The 24,620-nt window shown below is 38.5% G+C and overlaps 2 protein-coding genes across 2 annotated transcripts; both read right to left on the reverse strand.

Moving 5' to 3' along the window:
- Positions 1-141: 141 nt before the first annotated feature.
- Positions 142-6,493, reverse strand: LOC137802791 (von Willebrand factor A domain-containing protein 7-like). The gene is made up of 15 exons (XM_068600916.1): positions 6,314-6,493; positions 5,954-6,226; positions 5,759-5,852; positions 5,495-5,629; positions 4,620-4,806; positions 4,354-4,529; positions 4,147-4,259; positions 3,930-4,046; positions 3,001-3,180; positions 2,783-2,915; positions 2,530-2,679; positions 1,839-1,931; positions 1,483-1,757; positions 1,054-1,347; positions 142-846 (listed from the first exon to the last, which is right to left on the reverse strand). The coding sequence occupies exons 1-15, from the start codon at positions 6,491-6,493 to the stop codon at positions 451-453; spliced, it is 2,796 nt and encodes a 931-aa protein (XP_068457017.1). The 3' UTR covers positions 142-450.
- A 4,718-nt stretch (positions 6,494-11,211) lies between these two features.
- On the reverse strand, positions 11,212-20,650 carry LOC137802638 (von Willebrand factor A domain-containing protein 7-like). The gene is made up of 16 exons (XM_068600660.1): positions 20,645-20,650; positions 20,119-20,297; positions 19,109-19,375; positions 18,828-18,921; positions 18,578-18,712; positions 17,117-17,303; positions 16,832-17,001; positions 16,427-16,539; positions 16,220-16,336; positions 14,154-14,336; positions 13,936-14,065; positions 13,609-13,758; positions 13,370-13,462; positions 13,016-13,281; positions 12,621-12,902; positions 11,212-11,835 (listed from the first exon to the last, which is right to left on the reverse strand). Exons 2-16 carry the CDS (start codon positions 20,293-20,295, stop codon positions 11,791-11,793), a joined length of 2,409 nt encoding a protein of 802 aa, XP_068456761.1. The 5' UTR covers positions 20,296-20,297; positions 20,645-20,650; the 3' UTR covers positions 11,212-11,790.
- Positions 20,651-24,620: the final 3,970 nt, after the last annotated feature.

A 24,620-nucleotide genomic window follows, 5' to 3' on the forward strand; every position in this document is an offset into this window, starting at 1 on the left:
AATCAGATGATTACTGGCCAGTTTATTAAGTCTCTCTGAAAACGTAAAATACAAGGGAAACAGGAGAAACTTGTTGAATTTGTGGCAAAATGTGAAAGCACAACATTTTGTGTATAAGAATAAGTATAAAGTATAAGGCTTATATATTAGACACATAACAACAACAACAAAAAAGTTCACACACAGAAAACTGTCATTTTGGGTTCAGGTGAGATTGCATAGTGTCCAGCGGGTTTATCAGAGCTTCCCTGAAACAATTTGTGCTCTAAAAAAATGGGTTGATTTGAGCAGTGACACCGAACCATGGAGTAAAACTTAAAGTGAGCTAAACATGCTTGACAGTGTAGGTTTATCTTATCACAGTACACACATACAATTGATTAAATGTGAATAATATAGATATAGACATACATTTATGCAGCTTTAACTATTTCCAACTTTTACATGGAGTCAATGGATGCCTAGTTGTGTCAGTATATGGAGTACCACTATGCTCGAGCAAAGAAGAGGTAACTGAAGGACTTTTGTGGAAGAAGCAGCCGATGAACCTTCCCGATAAGTGTACATACAGGTACCGACATTACCCACTTGATCCACAACCAGCAGCTCCACATCAGGTGAACAGCAAGACGAATTGTAGGAAATCAGTGTTATGTTTTCATTGCCAGCGGCCGGGCTGGAGATCAAGGTCCCGTTGCCCTGTCTGAGGCTGACACGCTCCACACCCGTCCCATCAGCCCCGTCAGTCACCTTAACAGAGAGCTTCCACATCGATAGGATGCAGCTAACAGAGCAGTTGGACTGCAGGCTGAGCAGCTCACACACCGGCTGAGTAAAATCGGTCACCTATGAGGACAAGAAAAAGTAGATACATATTTTTTTAAATAATCTAGCAAATTACATTTTTTTCATTACAATCTGTACACATTCTCTGTCCTGAGAGCTCACATCGGTACAGGGAAAAACAAACACAAAAAAAAAACCCTTGAGGAAGTTACAAATTTGTAAAAACAAAGTATTGTACTTGTCAATGGGATTCTTTAATGTGTTTACCGTGTTGACGATGGAAAAACGCAGCACAACATAGTTTGTATCTTCACCCCCGGGAGCCTCGACCTCAATAGTCATGGTGACGTCAGCACCAGACGGGGTGTTAAGAGGTGCCGAGAGGGTCACGGTATCATTATCACTTATCCCAGTTTCCAAGAATAAATTGGTTGGAAATGTTGAGGCAAAACGTCGGTTGTTAGTGGCTCGGATGGTGAAGTTTCCCGCTACTCCACTGGTCATCGCAGAGAAGGGCACAGAGAAAGGTGTTCCTGGTACCATGATGCTATTGGAGTCAGCCTAAATACAGAAGGGGTCAGATAGGAGCAAATGTTTGTGGGGATGATCAAAGTAAATATTAAACATTTTAGTTGCTGCGTCTTCTTTTATGTTTGAGATGATTTTTCTGTGACGCAGGGATGGTCTGGTACTCACAAAGATAGTCAGGTTAGAGGCTCTGAAGTTGGTCGATGACTGCCTTTGGAAGACTATTGACGAAGCTCTGGAGGCTGCACTGTCATCCTGTCCCTTCACCCGCACCACAAACGCCACCAACGGCATCATGTCGAAGTGAACTAAGAAGTTCCCACTCCCCTGTGGCACCACGACTCCTTTAATCTCCTCCGAGCCTGACGATTCAACCAGAGTGACCTCAGTCACCGTGGCAGAGTCACTTCCCGTTAAAGACACCAACAAGCTGCCGTTGACACCTTTTAAAGAAAGATGAAATGCAGTGTGTTTGACTTGATCACTTCATCATCACCATATCATCAAATTCCCATTTGTTGTACCAGCTCTGGGACGTGTGTCGAGAGAATCATATCCTGTGAGTGGGCCCTGTGATGCCTCCACAAAGTCAAACAGGAAGTCAATAGGACTCTGACCTGCAAATAGAGCCATAAAGGAAAATAATCAAAAAGGATCAAATATACAGAATTTCTTTCAGTGTTTATTTCGACAAAGCTGAAACACGATACTAGAGTATTGTGTGCGTTTTCAAAATGAAATGGGTTACTGCTACTGTATGGGCCAAATATCCTACAATTCCTAAATGTGGTAGCTGAATTTATAAAATGTTTCTTTGTTAAAATAACAAGGGTTTAAAATGTGAGCAGCCATTTATCTTCGATTATGTTCAGGAAACCACAGAATCATATTCTAGCTTTCAGAAAGAATGATGAAACAAGACTATGGGCCTTTTTCATTTCTCGATTTCTCACTCCTCTTGTGATCCGGGAATTTTATTTGTACAGTTGGAATGACACCACACAGACACCTAATTTCTAATACTCCACATACATATTGCAATATTTTCATCAGCGGGCCAAAGGCTCAAACCCCACTGAATACTTTAACTGATATATAGTGACTTAACAGACATTTATTTAAACTCAAATGTTTGAGATAGCCACTCTAAGGTAAGTGATAAAAAAGACTAACATTCATTTTGTGATCACATTAAATCAATAATGGTGGTCTCACCTTTGACGTTAAGAGTGTAGGGATCACTGGACACCATTTTAATTGTCCAACGTCCAGGTTGTGTTTTTAGCTGCAGAGTCTTGAAGTTTCCCACCGAATGCGATGCAGTGATCAATGATCCTGTCGTGTCTTTGCTCTGCTGAGATTCTCCTTCAAGAATTACAATTAATAAAATAATTAATATTACTTTTTAAAATTAGATTTTTATTTTGTTAAGAAAGAGTGGAGACTTCATTTAAAAAGGCAGGATTACCAGTGGGGCTGATAACAGTGACCGTGACAGAACCTGCGGTGATGTAAACTCTAAGGTTTGTTACGGTTTCATCAACTATGAAATAAAAAGTATCCGTCTTTCCTGGGCTCCTGGCTGTATGCAGAAGGGTTACCTAAGAGATTAACAATAATCAGATGACACAGATGAAATCTTTAAACTGCCAAAAGTAAGTAGTAGTGAGACCAAAGTGATATTACCAGAGAGGAGCTGGAGGACTCTGTTATGATGCTGGTGGCCGCAGGGAGCTCACTTTTTTTTACTTCAATAGCCAGACCGCCTGAAGCCTGAGCCAGGTCTCTGTATAGCTTAGCATCTGATGATGATATCCTCTGTTCCCCACGATTGAGCACCGTTGAGCCAGAAATCATGAAATTCACCTGGAAAGCAAGAAACACAATCAACCAAACCAGAATGGCCTTGAATAGCCATTGATGTGATAAGTACCTCAACGTAAGTCTTGCAAAGAAGGTGCGATACCATCATCTGTCCACAAATTCTCTTTGCAACTAGTCAAATAAAGACACTTGGTCAGTGACCCTGATCTTAAAACTATGATACTCTAAATACCCCTCTGGCGTCAGCTTTGTATGACAGCGTGTCAGTTTCCATTTGCGTTGGATTCGGCGTCGAGGGGCAGTGACCCGGTGATATTTGTCGAGTTGAGAGTGAGATCGGATTGCTGTCCCCTGATTAAATTAGTAAAACGTTTTTACAACGGTTTTGGGCTGCAACTAATTATGTGCGTATTCGTTTCTCCAGACAATGTTTGTATTTTGCTTTTTGAAAGAAAAAAAAATATTATTAAATGATCAGAATGGCATTCAGTGAGTTTTCTGTTGTTCAACTGGATTTGTTGAAGCTCTCCAATTTTTTGTCACTCTTAAAGGAATCAAACAGACTTGGGTGTCCGACATACTCTGAGTTACTATACCAATTAGACAACTGCACATTGCAGAGCCCGTCTCAAGAAAGCACATCCCAAACCAGCATTGTGCGCTGTACAAAGAGAATTATCAATAACTAAATATACAATGACAATTGTAAAACACATTTCAAGAAATCCTCACAATATCACAACATATATGTGAACAAATGATATACTCACTATATTATTTTAGATACCCACCACTGTTTGTGTGCGCTCTATGAGTGCAATCACTGTGCTTTTCAGGAGTTTGTCTTTAGCTGGTGCATCTGTGAAGAGGAAGACCTCCGAATTTGAAGGGGCCATGGATAAAGCCAGCTGCACGAGGAAGAGTGGGGGTTTAGTTAAAAAACTGTTAACACATCAACAAGCTTCCGGGGCCAGATTTTGAAGTAGTAACAACCACACAACACATCACCTGAAGCCCTGAAAGACTCAGTTCCTCATCATCCCCTCCACCGGCTGCTGGCAATGATTTAATCGCAGTCTGGAAGACTTTGGGGTCTGTAGTCTTTATTGCCGGCCCAAAATCTGAGGTTCAGTTGGAGAGAGGAGAAAGAAAACACCTCGATGATGACGTACAACAACATCAACAACTACATTTATAGCATCTTCAAGATTGTACCTGGATCATTAAAAGGTACAAGAATGTAAACTGAGGGCTCGTCTTCTGTTCCCACTTTACTGTTGATTATAGAGGAAGTGACGGTCCTCACTGCTGCGATGTCATCGCTCATGCTTTTTGTGGTGTCAATCACAAAACAAAGAGCTTTACTGGATCCTTTGGAGATTCCCAACATCCTGAGGGATGAAGAGAGATGGAACAAATGGATGAAACGCATACCTCCTACAGTAGTACAATAATTGACACATGCCGAATGGGTTTCATACTGGAGGAACGGTCTGTCACCAGCAGCCTCTCGAATGTCCACCAGTAAGCTACTGGTTGCAGCTATCGCCAAATTTGCTGCATCAGTGTGGAGGTGTCCGTGGCTGGCTGAGAAGGTGTCTTTGTTGATCCCACCTGCAGGTTCAATGCTGCTTGTTTGATCAACTGCTCCTCCGTGACTGCATTTTCCTTTGCAACAAATAGCATGGGAGGGAGATCCGTTTCCTTTTTTTAGTAATTTTCTGAGGAGTGCTATTTGTTGCATTTCTTCTTATATTTGCTCTTTTTAACTTTCGATATTGTGCAGTAATTAAAGAGAGTTTCCCCTGAATAATCTTGTGAATTAAGATCATAAGCTGACAAAAACATCACCATAACAATCAGTGAAGGAAAGGTCACGAAATATCCTTTATGTTTGTAAGTGGAGGGTGTGAAAAAGTTACCGAAAAACTCAACAGAGGATATGAAACTGAAAAGGGCAAAACGATAGAAGAGGATTGTCTATTAAGGACTAGACCCAGGAGGATAACACCCAGCGTGATTTTATAGTCAATATTTATTCCTGAATTTAAAAGATTGTGCATCTAGGGAAGGGAAGTCTATACTGTTCAATGCACTAGAAACATTATTGCAGCTTTACTAAGACATAAAGCTAAATGGGTTTTAGGTTAAGTGACAATGATGTATCGCTGCATGAAATCAAGATTGCACTGTATCTAAAGATTTTATAGTAAAGCTCAAGAATGTATCTGCTTGTTCATCTAACCATCTTACAAGAATGTTATATTTAACTTCTGAAACATATTGACTGACAAGGATTTTTGAATCTGAAACTAAAATGCTGTGGCATTAATGTTCAATGGAAGGAATCGCTTACCTTTTGGTTTGGTAGAGACGAAGGGCACAACAGCAAAATATCCAGACGTTAGTACCTTCTCCTCTATGACGTCCCTCAAGATGTTGTTCCTGCAGTCGTCTCCAACACAGTTGCGACATGTCGCCCTGCTTTTATCTGAGTAAAAAACATTTAAATGTTATTATTTTCTTCTGTGAAAGAAATTCTCCACAGTCATGCTGTTATCTGACATCACACCCGGGCCTACTATCTTTTTCTTTTTGTGACCTCTCGGCATCTCTTTACCTGCTATGTTACCAATGCTGGTGCCCGATTTGATCAGATTGGAGTTTGGGAGTTTGTTTCCTACTTCCACCCAGTTACTATGACTGTAGAAGTCCTTAAAGTTGACAAACGAAGACACAGGTTAATAATCCATTGAGTTTCCTTGGATATGTGAAAACAGTTACAGCTTTAGTAATGCTTTTAGAAATAGTGAACCTGTAATGGGTGTAAGATCTCTCCCACTTTCTGCCTCGCCGCCTCAAAGTTTTCTTGTTTGTTGCTTGCTTTCACAGCCAGTATTCCCGCAGTGATGATTTCCCTTCCCTGGACAAACATTTCGTCATCAAAGTGGAAGCTTGCATTAAGGGCATGACGAATATCCACCCGTATATTCCTCAGTGTGATAAATCTAATGGCTTGGCGGAAACTCTTGGACGACTTTGGTGCGCCGCAGGCCGCAGCAACAGCCTTCGCAGTGAAAGGCTGTGCCTAAACACACAAAGACAGATCATATTAACATTGCTGAAAGACGACATAGCGTTTCTAGGTCAACAACTTAATTAAGGGAATTCTTACAGGAAAAGTGAAGTCTGTCCCTTCAGCTTGGGCCAGAGCACGGCACACCTGCAAGGTGGAATTTAAAATGGCTTTCTCTGTGATTTCCTGGTGATTTAGAGAGTTTCCTGGCAATATCCCGAAGCCCAGAGCTCCAGTGTGCAGGAGCAGGAGGCACAACGCAGCAAACCCTGAAGACATTGCTCCTCAACCTCTTGAATAGTCTGCGGAGATGGAAACACATTTCTCTCCATTTTTCCTGTAATGATTCTTCACCTGGTAGACTATATAATATTGGTCCTTTAATTCATTCTTCATTTAGCCTCAACCAAAGCTGCTGTCGACAATTCCTACAGGTGAAACGGTCCCAACTGCTAAAAACAAATGAGCGAGGATATGTTTACGTTTTTCTTTGTAACAGAGAAGTTGGGCTTTATTGAACCGCTGTCAGCAAGAAAATAGATAATGTATACACGCCGCTTGTCACTTTAAACACCAGCAGGGATGTAAACTCTGAAAACAGAATTTTATAACACAATGTAATCATATGAGGGCCAATAATTTAGAAGAAGTTTTTAACATACACAATAAATTACAATATGAAAACATTGATTAAAAGTTAGGCCTAGAGCATGAATTTCACCCAAACAACAGTCTAAACAGGTATGTCCTGACTTGATCCTTTAACAAAGTCACAGAACCAGCAAAGCGTCTGTCGGGCTGCAGGCAGAGCGTTACACAGCTTCGGTGCTACTGCCGCTAAAGCTCGGTCACCACGGGACGCGTGAGTCTGTGGGACGGACAGAACGCTTTCCAGGTTTGACCTGAGATTACTGGTAAATAAGGGTAGTTGCTCTGTTAGTGAGAATGAGTGAGAACTTTAAAGTGGAGCCTATACGACTCTGTAGGGAGCCTGGTAAGAGACCCGAGTATGGGGGCGAACTACCGTCTATTTGTCCTTGTGAGTATTCTGGTTGCAGCATTACCTGCTCACAGTTAATGCAAGATTTACTGAGTGAGGAGAAAAGAGGAGTACAATATTCATTACGAGAAGAGATCAAGGTAAAGGGTAATGTATGATCATCTCTAGTTCAGGTGGTGCATCAATGATACAAACCTTGCTAAAATAACCTACTTTGTCACAAACTTAATCTGTGATTACACAAACTTCTCTTCGTAGCTCACAAATAGTCATTTTTAATGAGCATCCTGTTTAACTCACCATCAAATTTTGAATTAAAGAAAGAGCACTTTAAAAGACTTTGGTAACATTTTGAGGATTTAAAGATGTTCTAATTGTGGTGCAATGCATGGTACTTTTAGTCCAGAAACATGCATTCTAGAGGACAGATACTCCGTTTGAGTATATGATCTAATGTAATATTGTAAAAGAAATCTAATGTATATTTACATTGCTGATAACTACGACTTAAAAGAATTACGTACCTTTGTTCTTGATCCTGTCCGCTACACCTTAGTATTCAACACCTGCTTTGCGGCGCTCCACACATTGGGCAGGGTCATGCAGGACTTGTTCTACCTGTTCCCTTATGCATTATTCATATCTGTCTGTTTGGTAAGAGCAGCATTGTTAAACTGATGCCATCTGGGGATCTTTCACTTCCTTTTCAAAATGCATTTCATAAAGTTCTTAATTAGCTGAAATGTGTAATAATCTATGACTTCTGTAAAGATGATATTGTTTTTCAGAATCTTTGGCTAAACAGTCATTTTGGAGTCTGCTGAATTAAAAATGTACTTCTGACTTTTATACAAACAATACCTGGCAGAGACTGGAAATTGAATACATGTTTTAAGCATCTGAAATATACAATTAATCCATATGTGATAATCAAACCTTTAAAATTCCGGAGATTACGTAATCCTTCAATACTGGTGAGCATACAGGGACTGGACATTGAGATCGTTAAATCTTACAAGTACATGGGCGTTCACTTTAAACAACAAACTGGACTGGACTGACCACGCACTTTATAAAAAAGGGACAAAGCAGACTCTTTCTGCTGAGGAGACTGAGGTCTTTTGGAAGGCAAAGAGCTCCTAAAGACCTTTTTTGACTCCACATCGGCCATCATCGGCCATCTTTTACGTAGTGGTCTTCTGGAGCAGCAGCATCTCAATTGCTGACAGCAGGGTGTCCTCTGGACACTGGAGGTGTTGGGGGACAGGAGGATGATGGCTAAGCTCTCTTTCCTGATTAACCACACCTCCCATCCCGTACAGGACCCTCTGGCCGCGCTGCACAGCTCCTTCAGACACCAACTGATTCATTCCTGGTGTCTGAGGGAAAAGTACCGCAAGTCCTTTCTTTCTGCTGCTGTCAGGCTTCACAATAAGCTGAACCACCAGTAGGCCACGAATCACTTTGAACACTTTAATTTATCACCTGATGCAATACCTAATATGTGCAATATCTGTTACGTTTAAGTACGTTTATACACATTTTAATTGTTATTCCATTTGTAGATATAATATTCTTCTTACTGTTTAATTTTGTTTTATCACTGTTCTGTTTATTTACTTAGAAAACAAAGATAAAAAAAAAATACTTGATTTTTTTTTGTTGTTTGTTTTCTTGTGAGCAATGCTGCTGTAATCCTGTAATTTCCCCACTAGGGGACTTATAAAAAGGATTATCATATTTTATACAATTATCATCAAATTATCTAAACGTAATACGTCTCTTTTCTAGTAAGGTTTGTGTCGGCTGCATACACAATATTTGTTTTGTGTATGAATTATTAAAATAAAATGTGCGGGTTGTTGTTGACATAACTTCCTGCATTCTTCTTCACGGGAGAAAAAATAATTGCCAAGAATTGAAAAAATAAAACTAAAGCAAACACTGACACTAATTAACAACACTGCAGGCAGAAATAGGTACATTAGGGTTACTGTTGAAAACAGTAAACCACAGAGTCTTTGTTACCGTCATGATCTGAACAGCTCCTGAAAGGAACCACAGGTACACTGGCAGCAGCTGATCGTTGTAATCAATACAGAAACATGATTGATGAACTCCTTTGTAGGGAGAACTGAGAAAAATAATGTATCTCAACAGTTACTCGGCTCAAACTTGCTTGACTGATATCCAGCACCAACATATCAGTGGTGTATGTTATCCACAAATACCATGCAGCATGTTTAGCTGAGCTAAGGTGGGTCATGCATTGCCTGCTTGCTTGACTGCCAGCAAACCCTCATCCAGTTACAACATAAAGAAATCCCCTGCAAGACGAATGGTTACTAAAAAAAAAAAACTTATAGAAAATGAATTACCAGAGTGAAAGTCTCCAGACCGGTTCTGAAGCAGGTCCGGTTGTGGCCAGAGGGAGGCCCTCCACGCTCCAAGACTGCTTTGGCTCAACGGACTGGGAAGTGTTTAAGCAGGCAGCCACATACAACAACCACACAGACATTGGGGAGTATACAGACACTGTTACATCTTACATTAGTAAGTGCTTTCGTAGTGTGCAACGCTCCCTAGAGAAGGGTTTTTGAAGGCAGCCTTCGGGCTGGCTCCTCCCCTAATCAGTGCCAATATAAAACACACCTGTTTGCATGACCTCATTCCCTTTCAGTCACTGTGGTGAGTTGTTACTTTAATTTATTGTAAGTACGGTGCAGCATGGTGTTACCCTTTTTAATCTCGGTTTATCATTTATAGGTTTACCTGCTGCAGTTTTGCTTGTGCTAGTTATTTTGCTTTCGTTGGATGTTTTCTTCTTGTTGGTTGTTGTGCTTTCAGCCTTCTGTTTTGCTTTTGCTTGTTACTTTGACTTCATCCTTTTGACCTGTTTAGCCTTTTGCTTTAATTTTAGTGTTTACCTGTTTTACTGTGCCCATATCGTCTGATTTTTGTTTTGCATGGTTTTGTTGTGATTTTGTTCTGCATGTTTCGGTTTTTAGTGTTTATATTAACTCCTGTAATAAATTTCTGGTTTATTCTATGAAACGTGTCTCTGGCCAATACCTGTACTGAATCTGGGGAGGAGAGTTGAAATCATGCTTCAGTTTTGAACTTCGTCCTGTCTTTTCAGAGATTCATCCTCTGGGGTGATGAATATTAAGAAATCCCAGCATTTCATCTAGTGATTGTTGAAATATTTCTCTCTGGACCAAAAATAAGTCATCCCTAGAGCCAGGCCACTAGCATGGGTAAGCAATGTGTTGACTGCTCTTTGGATGCCGAGATGCTCCACAGAATGATCATAACTGTAAACTTGATGAAATGGTGTGAATGGATAAATGATGTGAGTGTTAAAGCACTTTGTGTGGTTGAAAGACTATAAAAAGGTCTTTGCAAGTACCGATCCATCCATTTTCTGAGATGTGGATTGTATTTTTGACAGTTTATATATTTGTTAATTTACAAGTTGTAATATTTTGTTGCAGGTTTTATTGGTCCTGTTTTCAGTTGCACCACTTGTCTTTTTTTAAGCAATTATTTGAAATTGCAATACTGTAAATTGTGCGACTGATCTATAATTGTATTAGTTTGTGACAGTGTTACTGCTGTTGTGACAGTTTACCTTTTGTAAGTTGTCTGCAGTAATTACTTTGTTTTGCCCCGTGGTTGATAATTTTATGTAATAACCCAAACTGTGTGTCAGTTGAGGTGTCCTTTATTGCTCATGCTCCAACACTAGGTGCATCATTTGAAGGCCATGTTATGCTATGTCAACACATAACATTTATAAATTGCTCCTCCACTAGTGGGAGCTTATTGAATTGTGAATTTTCTTACCAATCATGTGGATATAGAATAAGCTATTACCCTCTGATGTCATGTAATCTGACACTTCAACATCTATCTTCTTCACCTGTTGTCACCTTTCTCCCAAAAGGACCGGTCAACAGAAACTCTTTTTCTTTTCTTTATTGTGTTATTTGTTTTATAATCATCTAAGTAAGAAGTGTAGTAAATATCATTTAAAACTATACATGGTTAAATGACTAAATAGATGTAACCCTTCAATCACCATTCCCCAATGTAATATGAACAGTGGTAATCAAAATATGAAGGAAAGATCCTTGATTGAAGCATCACAATAACATGTAAATGTTCATATAGCCCATGTCTTTATTTTACAAGCCCACATGACACAATGACCAGAATGCATTAGTTTTACCTCTGTACCTAATACACTGCCAACTGAAAGTATAGACTATGAAAGGGATTTCTCCAAAGACAAAAGAACATTACAAAACACATCTCTTCCTCACACCAACATGTAAAACATAAGTTGTTCCCCATTTAAAATATATTGAGCCCGAGGAGTGTGATGCTAAAGCTAAGAAGGAAAGACTGAACAGCTCTAGTGGACAAAGACACAACAGTGGCTGCTGCTGTTGGACCCTGTGTGCTACTGGTGGCTGTTTTCCGGACGCTGTAGAAACAGGAGGCTACATTGGCAGCTCCACATCAGATGATGATGGTCCTGTTGTCCTGTCTGACATGGTCGACACTTGTCCCATTAGTACCATAAGTCACCTGAACAGAAATCTTCCGGATCGATAGACTGCAGATGTAAATAAAAAAAGACAGATTACATTTTTATTTTTTTTACAATCAACACTTGAAATGATGCAGGCACTTGCAAATGACACGGTAGTACAAAATGTAAACCAAACTTTGGTGTTTCAAGGAGAAAATATGAATGAATACAACTAGTTTTACATCAGTCCTTTAACCACTAAACACAAACTATCCATGCATCTATTATCGTTCCGTTAATCCAGCAAGTTTATCAGGTCATGACACATTTTCCAGCTCTTCCTGCTGTTCTGGGTCGGTCTCAGGGCCTCTTATCAGTTGGACATTACTGGACGTCAACTACTGTGAGGCCTTCAGGAGGCCAAACCCCCTCAGCTCGCCCCCTTAGGGCTTAAAGGAGCAGCAACTCTTAAACTCCCTCCAGATGAGCTCCTCAGCCTATCTCTATTCTCTAAGGGGGAGCCGTGCCACCCTAGGAAGGAAGCTCATTTTGTCCGCTTTTACCTGCAATGTAATTATTTCGGTCACTACCCAAAGCTCCTCGTCACAGCCACAAGTGAGGGTCAGAATGTAGATGGACAGGTAATCGAGAGATTTGCCTTCTGGCTCAGTTCCCTCTTCACCACAGTGATCTTGTTCAACGCCTTCATCACTGCTGTTCTGCACCGTCCACCTCACGCTAAACTTCACCCTCATTCATGAACAAGACCCCAAGATACTTGAACACCCTTTCTCGGGCACAATGATGAATGGATTAAAAAAGCTAGACTGATCATTTATTGTCTTCAACATATATTTGTGATGAGTTACCGTTTTTAGGACAGTGAAACGCAGCACAACATAGTTCATGTCTGCACTCCCGGGATCCTCGGCCTCAATAGTCAGGGTGACGTCAGTACCAGGCGGGGTGGTGGAGGGTGCTGTGAGGTTCACTGAACCATAACCGCAGCCTCCAAATTCCAGGAACTCGAAACTTGAATTGAAACCACGGTCATTTGTAGCTCGGATGCTGAAGTTTCCTTCTGCACCGCTCGTCACAAAGAAGGGAATTGAAAGTGTTATTCCTGGAACCAAGATGCTATTTGAATCAGGCTAAAAGAAAAGAAGGGAAACAGTCAGTACTGTCATATGTAGAAGGACCGTGGCATTGCAAGTGATACTTAAAAGTCATATGATAGTTTTTTAGATGGATGCGATTTACTTACAGACGTAACAGTCACATTAGATGCTTTGATGCTTGTGAGGGACTGCCTTTGAAAGAACCCTGAGGAACCATTTTTGTTCTTCCCTTTTACAAGCACCACAAACGGCTCTGTTGGTATCCTAACAAATTTAGCTAAGTAGTCTCCTCCGTCCAGAGCCTCCACAGTGCCAGGAACCTCTCTCAAGCCCGACGATTCAACCAAAATGACTTCTGTCACCGTGGCGGACTCACTCCCGGTTAATGTCACGATCAGGCTACCATTAACGCCTTAAAAAAAAGAAAGCAATAAGAATTAAGAAATGCAAAGAAGTAAAGTAATATACTTTGGCATATCACACAATTATGTCTCCTTTACCAGCTCTGGGACGATTGCCTACAACATCTAAACATTCAAACGGTCCCTGCGATTCCTCCAAAAAGTCAAACAGGAAGTCAATCGGACTCTCACCTGCAAATACAAATGATTACAAAATAAATTCAACCAAAGAGGTCACATGCAGAACATAGAAAAGGCATTTTGTGATTTGGAGGAACCAGCTGTTCAAGGTAATGGTGTCATTATGGGATTCAAGCATATGATCATGGAGTACTCACCGATGACCTTCAGATTGTAGGGATTCGTTGACACCATTTTAATTTTCCAAAGTCCAGGTTGTGTCTTCAGCTGCAGAGTCTTGAAGTTTCCCACTGACTCAGATGCAGTGATCAATGATCCTGTTGCGCTAGAGCTCTCCTGAGACACACCTAAAAACAAAAGTCAAGAGTTTCCACATAAGAAGGCTTTACAATACTTGTTCTATGCGGATACACAAGATCAATATAATCTTCTGCTTTCAAATCTTCAGTGAAGTGCATATTATTGCTTTTTAACTACTAAAATAATGCAAATCACTGTCAAAATATCTCATCTTCACAGCTCACCTGAGGGACTGATGAGAGTAAAGGCGACTGATGTCCCAGTGATGTAAACTGTGACGTTGCTTAATGACTCATCAACCATGAAGGTGAAGTTTTCAGCCTTTAGACTTCTGCATGCTTGCAGGAGGGTCACCTAAGAGGTTAAATGAAACTGGTGACACAACTGGATTTTTTTTTAAACTAGTAAAGTAATTGAAAATGGCCAGTGAGAGAGTAAATACCAGAGAGGAGCTGGAGGACTTTGTTAAGATGCTGATGGCCACAGAGAGCTCATGCTTTGAGACTTCGATAGCCAGACCTCCTGACAGCTGAGCCAGTTCTCTGTACAGCTGGGCGTCTGATTTCACACCACTTTCTCTACGACGACGACGACCTCCCAGTGTGCCAGTTATCATTATGTTCACCTGAAAAGAAACAGAGAGAAAATATATATACAGGTGCTGGTCATACAATTAGAATCTCTTCAAAAAGTGTATTACTGCATTGCTGCAGAAATTCTGCAGTAATTCAGGAAACAGGAGCCCCAACTAAGTATTGAGAGCTGTACACGCTCAAACGTTTCATGTTCATACTTTTTTAGTTGGCCAAGATTTCTAAAAAATCCTTTCTTTGTTTCTTTGCTTTTCCATCTTTTTATTCCACGTCTTTTTTTTTAATGCCTGATTTTACTTTTTGAAAGTTCTCATGATGAGAATTTAGATTGTATGTATTTCAGCCGACAAGCAGATAAAGAGCCAATTTATGCATTTTCAAAAATCCCTTTGATAAGTAATTTTCTACTTTTCTGAGATACTGAATTTGGGATTTTCCTTAGTTGTCGGTTATAATCATCAAAATTAAAAGAAATAAACATTTGAAATATATCAGTCTGTGTGTAGTGAATGACTATAATAGACAAGTTTGACTTTTTGAATATATATATATATATATCTATATCTATATATATATATGTATATATCTATATATATATATGTATATAAATATACATATATATATATATATATATATATATATATATATATATATATATATATATATATATATATATATATATATATGTATGTATATATATGTGTATATATATGTATATATATGTATATATATATGTGTATATATATATGTGTATATATATGTATATGTATATATGTGTATATATATGTATATGTATATATATGTATATGTATATATATGTATATATATATATGTGTATATATTTATATATATCTGTATATATATATATGTATATGTATATATATATGTGTATATATATATCTGTATATATATATATCTGTATATATATATATCTGTATATATATATATCTATATATATATATATATATGTATATATATATATGTATATATATGTGTATATATATATGTGTATGTGTATATATATATGTGTGTATATATATATATGTGTGTATATCTATATATATGTGTGTATATCTATATATATGTGTATATATATATATATGTGTGTATATATATATATATATGCGTATATATATATATATATATATGCATATATATATATATGCATATATATATATATATATGTATATATATATATATATATATATATGTTATTATATATATATATATATATATACATATATATATATACATATATATATATATATATATATATATATATATGTTATTATATATATATATATATATATATGTTATTATATATATATATATATATATATATATATATATATATATATATATATATATATATATATATATATATATATATATATATATATATATATATACATATATATATATATATGACAAATGTGTCATATATATATGACACATATATATATATATATATATATATATATATATATATATATATATATATATATATATATATATATATATATATATATATATATATATATATATACATATATATAATTTGTTTTTTTTCACAAATGGCGGTACGTTAATAAAAGGCACAGCGTTGTGTATTTTTTTCCACCAAAAATGCTTTGCGCTGGTTAGGGGGTACTGAAAAAGTCTTTCACAGAGTTACTGAAAAAAGGTTGAGAAGCACGTCTCTAAACTACAATGCTGAATGTGGTGAACATGAACTCCACTCTACAAAATGTTAACTCTGTCATTGTATGAATGGTAACATGCTGACACATTTGTCAATAAACTCTTAGGCCTGTTATTACAACAAAGGCACATTATGTCTTTTTAATTTATTTTTCGGTTACTCTGTATTGTCATGTGTTTTTCTTTTTCTTTTACAGTAAAAGTAGATACTCACCACTGACTTGGTCTGCTCTATGAGTGCGGTCACTGTGCTTTTCAGGTGTTGATCTTTAGCGGTTGCGTCAGTGAAGAGGAAGATCTCAGAGTTACGAGGAGCACCAGTTAAAGCCAACTGTGAGCAAGGGAGGACATCAATGCTGCAGAAGATTAACTCTTTATTTTACATTATCACGTTTTGCAGAGATAAAAGACCTCACAGCACCTGAAGGCCCGAAAGACTCAATTCTGGAATATCTCCTCCACCGGTTGCTACTAGTGAATTAATAGAGTTATTGAAAACGTTTGGGTCCGTAGTCTTTGTCGGCGGCCCAAAATCTGGGTTTCAGATAGAGAAAGGAAAAATAAATTAATTTAATCTTCATTTTGTGGTTATGATTGGATACTTTAGGAGTTACAGATACTGTTATTGTTCTTATTTTATACATATGATACATAAACAATCATATTCAGTGCACATACAACTGTTTATTTAATTTAATTAGTTACAGTTCAGCCGACAAGCAGATAAAGAGCAAATTTATGCATTTTCAAAAATCCCTTTGATTCACATCAGAGGGAAAAAAACAAACAGGATTGTGAAATCTTTTAAAGGACATTAAGACTCTACCTGGATCGTTGAAAGGTACAAGAATGTAAACTGAGGGCTCGTCTACGGTTCCCACTCTACTGTTGATGACAGCGGAAGTGACGGTCCTCACTGCTGCGATGTCGTCGCTCATGCTTCCTGTCGTATCGATCACAAAACAAAGAGCTTTACCTTTGGAGATTCCCATAAATCTGAGGGATGAAGAGAGGAGGGAAAAAAAGACATGAGAAATAATAAAAACATTTTGAAAAAAAACATTGCGATCCACCTCCTTATGCAATATGATATGCAGAAAAGGTTTCGTACTGGAGGAATGTTTTGTCACCAGCAGCCCCTCGAATGTCCTCCAGTAGCTCACTGGTTGCAGCGATCGCCAAGTTTGCTGCTTCAATGTGGAGGTTCCCGTGGCTGGAGTCTAAAGTATCTTTGCTGATCCCACCTCTTGGTGGGATCTCACTCGAGTCATCATATTTACCTCCATGGCTGCATTTTCCTGTTCAGCATTGGAAAAAAAAATGAGAACAAAATGTTTTAGAGCTTCAACGATTCCTCTTTTTAAGACTATCTTCTCTGTAAATGTGTGCTTTCAGCCCCAGTAGCAACAATGTTTGTCTGTCAGTCGGTTCACCACTTTGGTAAATATTAATAATTAACAGTTAGATTTAGGACAGACGATCAGAGAGCCCAGCAGATGAATTATAATGATCACCAATAGCCAGAAAACATAGATAAGTGTCCCAAATTCAAACACATTATGGCAGGTTGAGTTAGTGGTTTCATGGTTTCACACTGTAAAGTAACAATAGAGGCAGCATGCAAACTGTGTGTGTGCCATTGATAAAACTATTGATCCTAAATGGAAACAAAGGGGGTGGGCTGCTCACAACTACAAGAAAGTGAAACTGATCGTGTATGTGAAGTAGCTCAATAAAAATCTCATACAACAAAAACTGTTGCAGTTTCTGTTTAGTTGAAATGGCAGAGGTATTTTAAAGACACAATATGTGGTGGGAAGACACTAAGTGCATTATCGCAAGCGCTATAAGATTGTTTCCAATGTCTGTTGCTTTATACTTCTACTTCGCAAACATTTTACAATCAAATTATACTTTTTATTACTTTTGTATTACTACTATATGTTTCTGAGAACTTTAGGTACTAGTTACTTTGTAGATTTAGATTAATACAAAATGTTAGAAATACATACATAACTATGTATCATTAGAGATTGAGGACTTTATTGAGTCCCAGGGGGAATTCAAAACCCAGGGGGGTTTATAAAGTAATAAAAGGCATTTTTTATGAAATTGTTGTTGATCGTAACTGCTGTACGAGCACAGTGCAGCCATGAGCTCGCCAGTGGGTCTCGTGCACCATTTGGCAGTACCTCCTTAGAGGGCCACTAGATGGGCCTCTAAGGCCCCACAGTGGGCCCCGGCCCAGTGGTTGACAACAGCTGCTCTAACATGCAGTAAATGGCAGGTGCAGCATGCCCAGGCTAGTTAAACAAAACACAGAGAAGCTGGCAGAGTTCACAAAACAACACGAATATATTATGACCTCGTGGTCAGTTACATTGTTTTCTGTCAGTTTATAGGCCAAATAACTTCTTTGTGTATATTATTTGTGTATAACACACTTGCCAGCCTCCTTTGTGTACAACTTACATTCCACAGCTTTAAAGTTAAGACAACCCATGACAACATTTCTTAATTTTCGATTTTTTTGTATTGTAAAATTCTTAATGTAGACAGGTACATTATTTACCTGTTGGTTTGTTCGATATAAGAACCTGATAGTCAAAATATCCTGAGGTAAGTATCTTTTCCTTCAGGATATCTTCAAAAATGTTGTTTGTGCAGTCGTCTCCAACACAGTCGCGGCAAGTTGCTCTGTTTTCACCTGCGGGGAAGAATATTTTATAAAATGATCTCTCCATCATTACCCATCTTCGTTTTTGGTTCCCTTAGTTTCGATATAAAGCCAAACACAGACCAACATTTTCTGATTTCTTTACCTGCGATGTCACCAATGGAGGAGTCTGATTTGATCAGATTGGAGTTGGGCACATCCATTTCCATTTCCACCCAGTTACTGTGACTGTAGAAGTCCTATCATTTCAAAAAGGAGACAATTCAAATATTTGCAACACAGCAGCATCACTCGTATGTATCGTACTGTCACGATCATCGCTTGACAATACTCTCTTGCTGAACTTGAGTTTTAGTTTTAAAAATGTAACATCTGTGTAAAAAACTGTTAGTAAAAGAAAACAAACAATATAACTTTGTTTTGTACCTGTAAAGGGTGCAAGATTTGTCCCAGTTTTTCTCTCGCTACCACAAAGTTGTTGATCTCGTTGCTGGCCTTAACAGCTATTAGTCCGTCTGTGATGATTTTTTTTCCCTCTGTAAACTTCTCATTGTCAAAGTGATAGCGTGGATCATAGGGCGGACGAGCATCCACTCGCTTATTACTATTTTGGATTATTTTGATGGTTTGTCGGAAGCACTTGGATGATTTTGACGCTCCACAAGCAACAGCAACAGACTGAGGAGTCAGAGTCTGTGGACACAATTAATGATATTAATAACTAATAATATTTATTAACCTTCCTCTTGTGTTAGGGTCGGCACCGACAAGTTTTAGTTTTTAAAGGCATAAAAGAACCACATAAAATTGGTTTATTGCATCAAGGTCTTTTGACTTTGTCAGGAACGTCTATTTCAACAAAATGCAAACAAAAAAATGTTTTACTAAATTATAAAATGCTCTGGTTGAAATTATGACATTTGTGTTGTTAGGGTTGGTTTTGACTCAGTTATAAAAATAAGATTATAAAGCAATAATTAATGCCAAAACTGAACTCATAAGTGCACTGTCAGCATCACACTGTCAGCCAGCTCCTCTCCCCATCATGTGAGCTTCAGGGGATTCTCATTTTCTCAACACAAAGAGCATACGCGCCAGCAACCTCCTCAGCCATTTGACCTTTTTTTTAAAAAAAAAATTGAAGTTGAGGTTTACGGACAAAGAAAAGGCCCAGAGGCCCCCACCAAAAATATTAAAACCAATATGTTCATGGATAAAGAAGCCTAACAAAGTACAGATGAGAAACAAATTGAATGATAGAAAATAGTTTTTAGTGTATTTTACAGCTGTATTTTACCCGTGTCTTACAGATTTAAGACACGGGTCGCCACCGACCCGCTAACACAGGGGATGGCACTAGAAAGCTAACACAAGAGGAAGGTTTTAAAAAAGACATTGGTCATTAAAATACAAATATGGTTAAATTGCATCCTCACAGGAAAAGTGAAGTCTTTGCCCTCCGCCAGGGCCACAGCCTGGCACACATGTGCAGTGACATTTAAGAGCGCTTCCTCAGTGATCTCTTGATGATTCAGAGACTTTCCAGGACATATGCCAAATCCAGAAGCTCCAGTCTGCAGGAGAAGGAGACCCAACGCAGCCAGCCAAGACATTGCTACGCATAAAAATAAATAAAAAAAAACACAGCTATTGGTATTGTTTATCATAGATGGTCTGTTAGCCTGCCATGAAATAAAGATCTTCATTCTTCTGTCTTTGGATCAAGAGGAAGACGGATCATTCCTGCACCTCAAAGAATCCAATACTTTGAAACAAAACATTAACAGTGACTAAATTGTTTTGATACTAAATAATATAAATACTATTTCTAAATTATTTTTACATTATCTCATGTAGTCCCACTCTGCACTATTTATTTACATGCTGATGCTAAATAATATTAAAATCTGATATTTGTTTTTCTTAGATTACAAATACTGAACAGATATGAATGTACTGTACCGTAGGTCTTGATGTCTTCTTGTTGATTATCCATCATGACAACTTCTTTTATATTGCATTAAGTCTTAGGAGGAGTCAGTGACGGACAGGTTTGACCTGTTGCCTCGGCACATAACGTCAAGTGCCTTATTAGAAAAAAAGTACCCACATTCATTTACCACGATGAAATTAAACTGACAGCAAAAGTGGCTGTACTGTTGTTATTGAATGAAATGTGTATCCAGTGGGTTTGCAGTGACACTAGTCATTTTAAATGCAAGTTTCAAAGCAATCTGATGCAAATTATGAACAGTTCAATAAAAGGAAACACACTGCCAAACATACATACACTGCATTAGCAAAGACATAGATGCAACCTAAAAAATCCTGCCACCACGATTGTGATGGAGTGGTTTGTGTGTCCCTGAGTCCAGTAGCTGTGCTGTGGGAGTCCCAGAGGAGCCCAGAGCTGGAGGACTTCAATGCTCACTACATGTTTAGTACTTGTTCAGTTACATGCAATACAATGCAGTCGAACATACTGCTCTCCAATCAATTGGTGCTGCTTATTCCTGCTCAACATGGCAAGAGCTGGTTAGGTTTAATAACACTGACTCCCCCCTGGTCACAACTAACTACGGCACTCCACAAGGTCGGTCAGCAACCCGTTGCTACTCACTCTTTACCATATCACTGGAAAGTGGATCACATCCCTCCAATTCTAAGGTCTTTGAACTATCAAACAAAGACTAGACTTTAAAATCCTGCTGCTGGTTTATAAAGCACTGAATGGTTCAGGGCCAAAGTATGTTTGTGATCTGCTGCGACCTTATGAACCATCCCGACCCCTCAGATCTTTCTGTTCCAAGAGTAAGAACTAAACATAGAGAGGCAGCGTTCATCTTTTCTGCTCCACATATCTGGAACAAGGCAAAGCTGCAGGTCTGCTGAGACCCTCAGCTCCTTTACATCCACGTTGAAGACTTTTCTGTTCGCTGCCTTTAATTAAACCAGATTCAACTGCTGCTTAAACTGCACTGCAACTTTTATTCATTTTATTTTGCTTTTTGCTTTTTGACTGTTTTAATGTTTTCTTAACTGTTAAATCAGCATTATGTTTTGCTTGTAAGGGTTTTATGTGAAGCACTTTAAATCACCTTGTTGTTGAAATGTATTATACAAATAAACGTGCCTTGCCTTGCCTTGGTCAATTAAATAAATAGGTACTCGTCATAGTGAAAGAAGCAGTTAACCGGTTGTTTGAGGAAAACACTTTGCAGGGAATGTTCCTGGCAACACATGCTGGTATGAGGTACAGGCACAGGACAATTGTCCCTTGACCTGATATTCACATAGTTTTACAAATATGCCTTGCCTTTGTCAACTTCTGTAATTTAATTACTCCACTTCTCATTATAACCGGTTGTTTGAGGAAAACACTTTGTAGGTAATGTTCCTGGCAACACATACTGGTATGAGCTACAGAAACAGGACAGTTATCCTCTGATCCGGTACTCACATAGTTTAATAGTCTAATTTAAATGCAAAAAGCAGTAGGTTGAGCTTCTGTCCCACGTTCTGTTCATGTCTCGTTTGCAGTGACATTCGTAGCATCAAATGCTTGTTTTTAAAGCAATCTGATGCAACTCAAACAGTTTAATAAAGGAAAACTTGTGTCAGTGCATGAGTCGTAGGAGCATCGCTCATGAATGTACTTGTGGCGCCGCAGTAGAAAAGAGAAACAATAGAAATTCCACGAGAAGTATAAATGCATCAGAAATGAGCCCCTGAACAAAAATCACAATGGGACCAAAGAAACTGGGACATTCTGTATAAAAATAAAAATAATAATCTTACAAAGGTAGCGTAAAGTTACTATTCGTGAATTAGTTCATAAAGACAAGAGAAATAAACAAAACAATAATGATGTAAATACGGATGGGACAGCACTTATCACTTGACCATGAATACATCAAAAAAAATATTGTCTAATCGTGGGTATTTATTTAATACTTTTAACTCCCAGATTTAAATGTCTTCCAGGCTCTTTCCTCTCGAGATGAGACGTAATTTTAAATAATAGATTTATTTGTTTTTGTAAAACAGCTTCAATAACTAAGTGAAATGTAAGTGATATATATATGCTGCTTGCATTCCTCTGTTATCAGGTGTTTTATGGTCCATCTTAATCCTTAATGTTGCTTAAATGTAATTTATTGGGCTGAACACACATATGACTCTTATATTACGTCTCCATTCTTCTATTGGTATTGTGTTTCGCGCCACATTGCTATGAATTGTGGGTAATTTCTTTGGGAAAAGTCAGCATCTACTGCTGACTTATAGAAAGTGCTCATAATGGGCTTAAAATGTCTGCCAGAGAACCCTCAAACACTTGACGATGTGACAGTGGCAACAGCCCTAAACCCTCACGGAGCAAGCCTCAAAGTATGTAAAGTATGTAATTCCGTAAGGGTGGAGATTGGGATTGGGCCACAGTCTCTCCCTGCATTGTCCCTGTATTGTCTCCGCCACACCCTATAAACAACCAATTAACATACTGGCGCCTCGCGATACATCTACACAGCCAACTCTGCCCATCCCATTCAGCCTGAATGTGAATGAATTCTTTCATTTTCCTTAAACAGGTATGTGAGGAAGCTGTTTTAAAAAAAAAAAGTAAAACATTGTACAAGAGTATATTTCAAGGTCTCATAGATGACAATATTCTGTGGCACGAATCATTGCATCAATTCAATTTTCAAAGTGAAGGTAAAATTCGTAATTGCATAACTCACAGTGCATCAGTCCTAAAAAGTGTCCTTGATAAAAAAAGATTGTTCTAAACATTCTAAGACCAACTTGAAAAGGGAATGATAATGTCATGTTATTTTAGGACCGCGTTGTATAGTTAGAAATAGGAAAGGAAAAAAATATAATATATTTTCAATACAACCCAAAACATAATCACTGGTGAACGAGAGGATGAATGCAAAAGAAGTAAAGGCTGACTTGCCAAGGTCAACGGCCGTAATCATGTTGACAGTAACGGAACAGATTTATGGTCACACATGGTCTCAGAACAAGGATTCAATCAGTTGAATTTCTTTGAAAATAAAAAAAAGGGTTTAAAAAATAATTAAGACCGGAAAGCTCTGCCGCGGGTCGTGAAAACCACCCATCGCACCACTGGTACTCCACCCACTGCAAATACCTGTTTACACTGTCAATCCTGTCTATACCAATATCACATTGTCCATCACCCTGCAATGCACCTTGCTTCTTTTGCACTCTGGACAGATTCAAACAACATTTTGTTGTCGCAGTACTTGTACTATATGTGCAATGACAATAACGTTGAATCTGAATCTGAACAGCTCCTGAAAGGGACTTTCCTCTGGAACCACAGGTACACTGGCAGCAGCTGATCGTTGTGATCAATACAGAAACATGATTGATAAACTTTTTGTGGGGAGAAAATAATGTATCTCTACAGTCACTCAGCTGTCTTGAAATTAAACTTGCGTGACTGATATTCAGCACCAACATAGCAGTGATGTATGTTGTCCACAAATACCATGCAGCATGTTTAGCTGAGCTTGGGTGGGTCATGCATTGCCTGCTTGCTTGACTGCTAGCAAACCCTCATCCAGTTATAACATAAAAAAATCTCCCGCAGGATGAATGGTCACTAAATAAACCTTTCAGACATTTAATGACTGATTTATTTCATTAAACATGTTGTTACTCTCTTTTTCTGGAATTGCCCACAGTGAGAGACGCCGGGCGGGAGTTGGGGGTACTCACGAGCCCCTGGCTGAGCGCCACTATGTTGGAGCTTTCCCGGGAGAACGAAAGGGTTGCCTCCCTGCACCTACAGGTTGCGGGGTTCAAGGCTGTTGTGTATGCTTATGCACCAAACAGCAGCTCGGACTATCTGGCCTTCTTGGAGTTGATGGGAGGGGTCTTGGAGAGGGCGCCGCCTGCCGCCTGCCGC

This window comes from Clinocottus analis, unplaced genomic scaffold, assembly GCF_023055335.1.
Source record: "Clinocottus analis isolate CAN_PGR_092001 unplaced genomic scaffold, fCliAna1.0.p SCAF_5, whole genome shotgun sequence".
In the NCBI taxonomy this organism is placed as follows: domain Eukaryota; kingdom Metazoa; phylum Chordata; class Actinopteri; order Perciformes; family Cottidae; genus Clinocottus; species Clinocottus analis.

Coding starts and splice junctions, on each gene's coding strand:
- LOC137802791 (XM_068600916.1), bottom strand. CDS start 6,493: ATGTCTTCAGGGTTTGCTGCGTTGTGCCTCCTGCTCCTGCACACTGGA. Junction 6,227..6,313: donor GGACAGACTTCACTTTTCCT/GTAAGAATTCCC, acceptor TTGTGTGTTTAG/GCACAGCCTTTCACTGCGAA. Junction 4,807..5,494: donor CGTCTCTACCAAACCAAAAG/GTAAGCGATTCC, acceptor TTTGTTGCAAAG/GAAAATGCAGTCACGGAGGA.
- LOC137802638 (XM_068600660.1), bottom strand. CDS start 20,295: ATGTCTTGGCTGGCTGCGTTGGGTCTCCTTCTCCTGCAGACTGGAGCT. Junction 18,922..19,108: donor AAATCTTGCACCCTTTACAG/GTACAAAACAAA, acceptor TTGAAATGATAG/GACTTCTACAGTCACAGTAA. Junction 11,836..12,620: donor GTTTCACTGTCCTAAAAACG/GTAACTCATCAC, acceptor TTACATCTGCAG/TCTATCGATCCGGAAGATTT.